This window comes from Colobus angolensis, unplaced genomic scaffold (assembly GCF_000951035.1).
Source record: "Colobus angolensis palliatus isolate OR3802 unplaced genomic scaffold, Cang.pa_1.0 Scaffold18, whole genome shotgun sequence".
Taxonomy (NCBI): domain Eukaryota; kingdom Metazoa; phylum Chordata; class Mammalia; order Primates; family Cercopithecidae; genus Colobus; species Colobus angolensis.
In genome coordinates, this window is record NW_012114932.1 from 37,843 (window position 1) to 46,555 (window position 8,713).

The window sequence follows — 8,713 nt, forward strand, 5'->3', positions numbered from 1 at the left end:
TGGCTAGGAAAAGGGATTCCCTTCCCCCTTGCGCTTCCCAGGTGAGGCGATGCCTCGCCCTGCTTCAGCTCTCACAGGTCGGGCTGCAGCAGCTGACCAGCACCGATTGTCTGGCACTCCCTAGTGAGATGAACCCAGTACCTCAGTTGAAAATGCAGAAATCACTTGTCTTCCGTGTCGATTGTGCTGGGAGCTGGAGACTGGAGCTGTTCCTATTCAGCCATCTTGCTCCGCCCCCCTTATCGTTTCTTTTTAATGTTTGTTACCAAAACTACATCTTCATATCCGTAACTTTCTTCACTGCTTCCTTTCTATCTTGTTTCATATTTTCAAATAATCTTTAAATAGCTTCAAAATTAGGTGAATTATTTTAAAATAAAGAATATATTTTAATGTTTTTCTTATATATTTTTCTGATCAAAAACACATCTTACTTTTTTGATACATTTTACATGTCAATTATACATCAATTAGAATTTTTAACTCTTAGTAACCTTAAATTGTAGTGAAAACCTTAGAAACAAGAAATCTTGAATTGTCTGTCACATGTCAGTATTTTATAAATGAGAACCATTTTATAATTTTTAGAAACATGTTTCCCCATAGTTTAAAAATGTATATTAAAAGGCTAAAATATATTTAGGCTTTCTATAAAATTTAAGAAGCCAAAAACAAACTCATATTTATGTTCAGCAATTTGTTTAGTATTTTCTAGTCTTTTTTTTTTTCTGAGATGGAATCTCACTCTGTCGCCCAGGCTGGAGTGCAGTGGTGCGATCTCGGCTCACTGCAAGCTCCGCCTCCTGGGTTCACACCATTCTCCTGCCTCAGCCTCCTGAGTAGCTGGGACTACAGGCGCCCGCCACTGCGCTTGGCTAAGTTTTTTGTATTTTTAGTAGAGACGGGGTTTCACTGTGGTCTCGATCTCCTGACCATGTGATCCGCCTGCCTCTGCCTCCCAAAGTGCTGGGATTATAGGCGTGAGCCACTGTGCCTGGCCTTTCTAGTCTTATTTTCAAATAACCCAAATGTTTAGTGGGTATCTATTATTTAACATAACTTTAAGATGTCAAATTACATAAAAAGTTCATTTATATACATTTATCTAGCTTATATTTGCATTATTTATTTATTTTTAGTGCTTGCCTGTATTACTTACAAGAAATGGAATATTAGACAAACTAGTCATTATCTCAAATTATTTTCTTGTTAACCATTTTTATAGCCTGTGAATATCAAGTATTCACCTAAGTAGGAAACTTAAAGTTAAATATATGGATATTTTGCTGGTAATTTAGAAGATACAGCTATTTTCACTAAGCCAACAATATTAAATTGGTTTTATTGATAAAAAATTACATGAACAAAAATAATTCTGTTTTAGGCTGGGTTTATGGTTCTGTAATTTTTGTGTCAAACTCTGACACCTTAAACATCTTTGAGAGACAAATATAAAATTGACCAGTAAACCCAGGCAAAAATGTATACTGACAATTTTGAACACATTTAAAAATTTTACAAATAATTTTAAAATTAGCTTATTTATTAAATATTTACTTAAGTCACGGGAACTAAAAAGCATGTGGGTTAATTCCTATGTAGTTTATATACACTCCCGTTTGCCTTATTCAATCTAAATAAAACAAATTTAAGGGATTTTTGACTATGTCAGATTTTACCATGTTGACATAACATACAATACATGTATACTTACATAAACACATTCAAATACACACACACACACACACAGAGGGAGAGAGAGAGGAGAGAGAGAGAGAGAGAGAGAGAGAGAGATCCACATCTTTCCTTTTAGAATTTTTTTCACAAGACAGTAACGCAAGCTCACTGGTTTATAAAAGACAGTTGGATCTAAATTACATTTCGGACAAAATAGGAACCTACTCATATGGCTTAACTTTGTTTTCCCTATAGGTATTCTAATGAAGCCAGTGAACTAAAATTTTGGGGAAAGCAGTTTCCATGGCAGATTGATTTTTAAAAGCTTCTTTCACCCCTACCTTCTTTTTGTCCTTTTTAAATTTCAAAGTTTAGGGTTAAATTTTCCATGTTTACATTTTAGCTAAGACTGGCTGAATTGTATAAGGAAAACAAAATCTCCAAGTAGTCTTGAACTAGTAACAAATCTATCTTTTGTTTGCTGGTCTGGTTTCCTGATTAGCATATGCAGGAGGGGAAAGATTTCAGCAATTTTTTGCAGCTTTTTCTCTTTGGCCTCTCTGTGGCTGAAAAAGTAAACTTTGATGCTGGACAGACATGCCTTATAGCATGGCTGTGAACTCAAGATTTTGACCTGTTTAATGTGAGAGCCTAACTTTTATGAATATTTATCTAGTACCTTTTCCTTCAGCTTACTAATTTTTCAATTAAGCATTCCATTGCCATATGCAATTATTAGTCAGGCAAACCTAAATTCACAGTTTTTTTTTTTTTTATGGAGTCTTACTCTGTTGCCCAGGCTGGAGTGCAGTGGTGTGATCTTCGCTCACTGCAACCTCCACCTCCTGGGTTCAAGTGATTCTCCTGTTTCAGCCTCCCAAGTAGCTGGGATTACAGGTGCCTGCTACCACTCCCAGCTAATTTTTGTATTTTTAGTAGAGACGGGGTATTGCCATGTTGGCCCGGCTGGTCTCAAACTCCTGACCTCAGGTGATCTGCCCCCCTTGGCCTCTCAAAGTGCTGGGATTACAGGCATGAGCCACCATGCCCGGCCCTAAATTTATAGTTCTAAAAGGGTCTAAGTTTTGGTTACTATGAAGCTGTTATAATTTGTAAAGCCATTAATTTGAAAGTCCTTTAAGGCTTAAAAAAAATCTTGACCAGAATGCCATAAGGAGTAGGTTTTATCTCAACACCAGCAGAAAAGTCAGCAGATTCAAAGTAGGTAGAATAAAACAGACCGAGAATTTAGAAGACTCTACATGTTAACTTTACAATTGCAGGTTTTTAGAATATTGATCATTTCAGTTCTGAATTTTTCCTGATTTAATTTTGCTCATCAGGTGCCAGGTGTGGTGGCTCCTGCCTGTAATTCTAGCACTTTGGGAGGCTGAGGCAGGAGGATCACTTGAGGCCAGAAGTTCGAGAGCAGCCTGGCCAACATGGTGAAACCCCATCTCTACAAAAATACAAAAATTAGCCGAGTGCGGTGGCACTTGCCTGTAGTCCCAGCTACTTGGGAGGTTGAGGGGGGAGGATCACTTGAGCCTAAGAGGCAGAGGTTGCAGTGAGCTGAGATGGTGCCACAGCACTCTAGCCTGGGTGACAGAGCAAAACTGTCTCAAAAATAAAAAGTATAAATAAAAATCAATAACTTTGCTCATCAATTTTTAGATGTTCACAAGAGTGGGCTGTAGTATGCAGCCAGCTGGAGTCCCAGAAAACCTGGTATGCCTTATTGTTTGAGAATTCCACTCTGTTTCTTATTAATCTCTCAAGAACAAAGAAAATTCTATAAATCCTGTTAGGGAACTTCAGGAGTTTAGGCTGGTGCTTTAGATGGTGGTGACTGTCCTAGTGGCTTTTAATTAGCCATCCTGCACCCACCATCCAGAATATTTGTGTTTGCTTTCATAAGATTTTCAGAAACAAGAGAAAAGAGTCAAACCAAATCAAAAGAAACCAGTATAAGAGTGTTTGTGGCCGGGCGCGGTGCTCATGCCTGTAGTCTCAGCACTTTGGGAGGCCGAGGTGGGTGGATCACGAGATCAGGAGATCGAGACCATCCTGGCTAACATAGTGAAACCCCGTCTCTACTAAAAATACAAAAAATTTGCCGGGTGTGGTGGTGGGTGCCTGTAGTCCCAGCAACTCGGGAGGCTGAGGCAGGAGAATGGCGTGAACCCAGGAGGCAGAGCTTGCAGTGAGCCGAGATCGCGCCACTGCACTCCAGTCTAGGTGACAGAGTGAGACTCTGCCTCAAAAGAAAAAAAGAGTGTTTGCAAAAATTGTAACCTATGCATGTCGATCAAAATATTAAATGAGCTCCACAAACCAGAAAAAACATGCCTCACAGGCTGAATGTAAATTCTGTAGAAACCAAGAGTACTCAATTCAGAAAGACACATAGCTTTATACAAGAAAGAACTTACCAGAAAAGGCAAAAAGTCTTTTTATCATCCAAGGAGAGATGTATGGTCCTTTATTAAGGCTGCATGACCCAAACCAGATCCCAAATAATATAAAAATAATACTACAAAGAGGGAGGCTCAGCCTGAGAGAAGACTCACCAGGGAAGAAAAGGCAAACCTTGGAAGCAGAGAGCTCAAAGGGCTCAAGTGGGTCCTGCACACCACTTCTAAGAATTGCCAATCCCTTCCAATAGTGTTCTTTTTCAGGTTTCATTTCTGACACCATTTATTCCAACTGAAATAACAAACATTTGGAGAGGAGGTGGTGTAAATTATTCAACTCAGAAAATATAAATGCAAACATACTAGGGAAATGTATTGGGAAATTAGTCCAGTTGAGATATGTGATCATGAACATACATGAAGACCATGCCTCATGGTTGTTGGTTTTGTCCCAGCCATGTTCCCTTATTCTGTAGGCATGGAACAGGGAGACGGTTGGCTTCATCTCATACATGTTTGCAGAATGAGAGTGGGCCAAGGGAGTGAGGTAGTGCAGGGGAGAGATGATAATTAACCATGGAATCTGCACTAGGTAAGGAAACATGCAACAGCATGTCAGGGATAATGTCTGTAAAAAAAGCATGGTGTCAATAAACTGGAAGACCTTATCATATCTGAAGAAATATTAGGCTTATTGAAAAGATGAACTGAAAGAAGAGAATAATCAAAGAATGGAAAATTAGAAAAAGCAATTTAAACAATAGTACAATTATTGGTGATGGTGAAGTCTAGAGCATCACTGTCCAATGATTATTTAAATTTAAATTCAATAAAATAAAAAATTCAACTCCTCAGTTGCACTAGGCAGATTTCAGGTGCACCACTTCCATATGTGCCTAGTGGCTACTATACTGGCCAGCATAGAGAGAGATTTCCATCATCACAGAAGTTCCATAGAATAACACTGTTTTGGTATGACTGTGGGAGTGAGTAGCTGAGGAGAAGAGCAGAAAAGGTTTATTTGAGGTTAGAATGGAGGAGATTGTAGGGTCATCTTGACCAATGATAAAATCACCAATAATTGAGATAAGAGTAGGGGTAGGGGTAATATCAGAGGGAGCCCTGTTTGTCACATGGCCCTTGGGGAGAGGAGAACTAGTGAGGAAATTATAGAGAAGAGATGAGCTTCTGTAAACTTCTGTTTTCCACTGGTCCTTAGGGTCGCCACCTAGTCATTAGCATGCCTAGCCCCAGCCCCACCTACCACTAAGGCCAGCCTCTTATCCTTCACCTGGGGCTGCACTGCATTGCTCCCGGGAGAATCAGCCAAATATTGCTATTCCATGTAGGTGCTTGTCAAAGAGGAAACTGAGGCATCCCAGACCCCAGCCGACCTTGATTCTCGGCTGACATAGCAGAGCCCAGTAGTCCATCCATGTATGCAGAGGTGCCCAGAATCTTCAGGAAGATGGAGCCCAATTGCCTCCCAGATCCCCTGGTGAGAAGAAAATAAGGTTGGGAATGGGAACTGAGACTTCTGGCTCTGTCATATATCAGGGCAGACTGGGGCTTCCTATGGCCATTGTCAGTCCAAAACAGGGTCCATGGACACATGGGGCAAACCTCACTGAAATTCTTTCCCAGGGAGAAGAGGAAGCAGCAAGGTCCAAGTCTCAAGAATCCCATTAGCTGGGGGAGCCCGTGAGACACACCAGACCAGGTTAGACCTTTAATAGGGACAGTAGACACAGTGCCCTTCTTGCCAGTCCTTAGGAGTTGATGATCTCAATGTGGAACTGCAGGTGAGTGGCTGTGACCACACAGTGGCCCCGGAGGAGAGCGCAGGTCTGGCAGTTGTGGCATTGCCAGTGGCCCTGGATGACGTAGATGGCGTTGAGCACCTGGCAGTATCGCCAGTGGACGCGCCACATACGGACCAAAGACTGGAGCTTGATCACTGCCCTCTCTCTGGTTGCGTAGGCGATCAGAGCTGCCTGCCGTTTCTTCTCCAGCACCCTGGACAGCGTCATCCGCCACCAGGACTGAATTATCCAGGCCCTGAGGGCTGCATGCAGCAGGGTCCTGCGCACCAGGGTGCCCCGCCACCAGGCCTGGATCTTTACAGCTGCTTTTGTTATTCTAAGTTTTGCCTAGACAGAGACAAGAGAGATCACTCAGAAAACTTTCTGCCACTAACTTCTAGGATCTTCCTGGAAGGAGCCTGGATTTTCTCTCTCAACACACAGCCCTTCCTCAGAGTTCAGGGGAGTTAGCAGGACACTGACTAGGAGCCAGCAGACCTGGTGGTGACCTTCCTCTGCCACTGTGAACACATCATCTCAATCTCAGAGTCACAGAGTCCTTCTCCAGACTATCTCTGCAGTGCATGGATCAAGGGAAAAACCATTAGTAACTAGAAGGGTGCATTAGCGATGTGCAGGACCTTGTTAGCCACACTGGGTTTGGAAAGGCCTCATAACCTTCTGGCTGGTAATTCTCTGCTAATTCTAGCCCCAAACCACCACAGGCTGATTTCTGTCTGCCACGACCATATTTCAATACTGTGGTAGGTTTTCAATACCCTGACCACATGTTCTACTCCAAGTCTTTCCATATTTTGAATAGTCTACTCTCTAATTCCAAGTTCTCACATTCTCACCTCTCAGCCTCATGCATTTCTTGATGGTTTTCATTCTTTCCAATCACTCTTAATGTCTCAGTCAGGCCCAGATACAGACAGCCCAGGCTGAGAAGGGGATGGAGGAAAAATGAGCCAACATTGAATTGACTCCTAATTAGACTCTGGATCCATAAGAGGCAAAGTCCCACACCTCATGATGTAGATATAAATGTTCTGGATTTCTCTTAACTACATGGAATTCTTCTCACCTTGACTTTGTGCTGTTTTTTCTTCTGCACTGTCTTCCATTCAATGCTTTCTTCGACATCCTCAATTATAATTAAAATTAAATTGCCTTTGGTCTGTCATCAGAATTAAATGGGAAATACATAAATGAGTTAAGACTGTTTCTCTCTATGGCGCTATACAAAGACAATTACTATTTTAACATCCTCTCTTTTCTCAAGTCCTGTAAAGCCCAGGGAGATACCCACCCACCCCTGGTCCACCTAATAGATCTGGCCATGTCTCTTACACAAAATCGAACCCTCATGGCCTGTCCTTAGATGGTTCATTAGCCCTGATTTCTCTGCTTCCCAAGGTCTGGCATGAGTAACATGAGTGAGGAGAGACCTCTGAATTGACAATTGCATTGTGACATAGGGATTGGGGCATCTGCCACAGAGATGGGTCTCTGTCAGAAATAAACTCTAGGGGAACTTGTACTATAGCAGGATGAGCTGCAGACAAAACCCCTCAGACACTGGTTTAAAGAAGGAAGAGGCTTTATTTGGCCGGGATCTTGGCAGACTTGTGTCTCAAGAACTGAGCTCCCCGAAGAAAGAGTTCCTGACCCTTTTAAGAGCTTTCAACTCTAAGGGATCCACGTGAAAGAGTTTTGATAGATTGAGAGCACATGTGGTTAGAGTAGGGGGTTAATCTTTAAACCTCAGGCCTGGTCAGTGGCACTGGTTGGTTTTGCCACTGACTTCATTCCTGTTGTTCTTCAGCTTTTACTTCCTCCTTCTCTTCAGAGACAGGAGATAGTAAGAGAAATGGTCTCTCTCCTCAGTACCACCTGTCTACTTGCCTACTGTCAGAGATGTGTCAGAGCTGAGGGTGGAAAAATAGAGCACTTGAGTGCCATTCCATAGCAGGGCTCTCCTCATGTGAAGTCCATCCACAGTCCCTTGTCATTATCAGCGGCATGGCAAAGCAGGGAGGATCATGATGGTGCATTCCCATATCACTCTCCAGTGTCTGGTGAGATTTAGCACTTCCTGTCTTCCCTTGACTCAGTGCCTCACAATGCCTTGGGAAACTAGAAAAAGATACACCAGATGAATCCAGAAAGCAGTCAAATAAAGATCAAAACTTAAATTAATGACATAGAAAACAAAGATGGGTAGTGGAAAATAAATTTAAAAGAGTGTTCTGACAAGACTAGTTTTAAAGATACATAGTTCACCAACCTGGGTAATCAAGAAAGAGAACGAAGTGGAATAAAAAAGGTGAAATAGCCACAGGGAAATTTAAATAAATACAAGGAAATATTAATGGTGACAAATTTGAACACTAAGAGAAAATGATTTTCTTTCTTTCTTTTTCGTTTTTTGAGATAGGGTGTCACTCTGTTGTCCAGGCTGGAGTGCAGTGGCACAACTTTGGCTCACTGCAGCCTTGACCTTCCTGGGTTCAGGTGATCCTCCCACCTCAGCCTCCTGAGTAGCTGGGACTACAGGCACATGCCACCATGCCTGGATACTTATTGTTTTCATTTTTTGTTCTTTTATTTTTTAAAATATGTATTTATTTAGATATGGGATCTCACTATGTTGATTGGGCTGGTCTCAAACTCCTGGGCTTGAGTGATTCTCCCATCTCAGCTTCCCAAAGTGCTGGGATTATAGGTGAGAACCACCATACCTGGCCAATTTAAAATTCTAGGAGTTTTATAGCTTTAGCTCTTACATTTAGATCTTTGATCCCTTTTAAGTTTTGT

At 41.8% G+C, this 8,713-nt stretch overlaps 1 protein-coding gene across 2 annotated transcripts; it reads right to left on the minus strand.

The window, feature by feature from the left end:
• Nucleotides 1–5,806: 5,806 nt before the first annotated feature.
• Nucleotides 5,807–7,314, minus strand: IQCF2 (IQ motif containing F2). Of its 2 annotated transcripts, none has more exons than XM_011938971.1 (3): nt 7,247–7,302; nt 6,981–7,073; nt 5,807–6,241 (listed from the first exon to the last, which is right to left on the minus strand). In XM_011938971.1, the coding sequence occupies exons 1-3, from the start codon at nt 7,262–7,264 to the stop codon at nt 5,861–5,863; spliced, it is 492 nt and encodes a 163-aa protein (XP_011794361.1). In that variant the 5' UTR covers nt 7,265–7,302; the 3' UTR covers nt 5,807–5,860. The 2 variants fall into 2 exon arrangements, 1 of the variants encoding a protein (XP_011794361.1); XR_001001465.1 differs by having other exon boundaries at nt 5,808–6,241; nt 7,206–7,314.
• Between the last annotated feature and the right edge of the window lie 1,399 nt (nt 7,315–8,713).

Coding starts and splice junctions, on each gene's coding strand:
- IQCF2 (XM_011938971.1), bottom strand. Junction 6,242..6,980: donor AAAAACAGCACAAAGTCAAG/GTGAGAAGAATT, acceptor GTCTCTGTCTAG/GCAAAACTTAGAATAACAAA.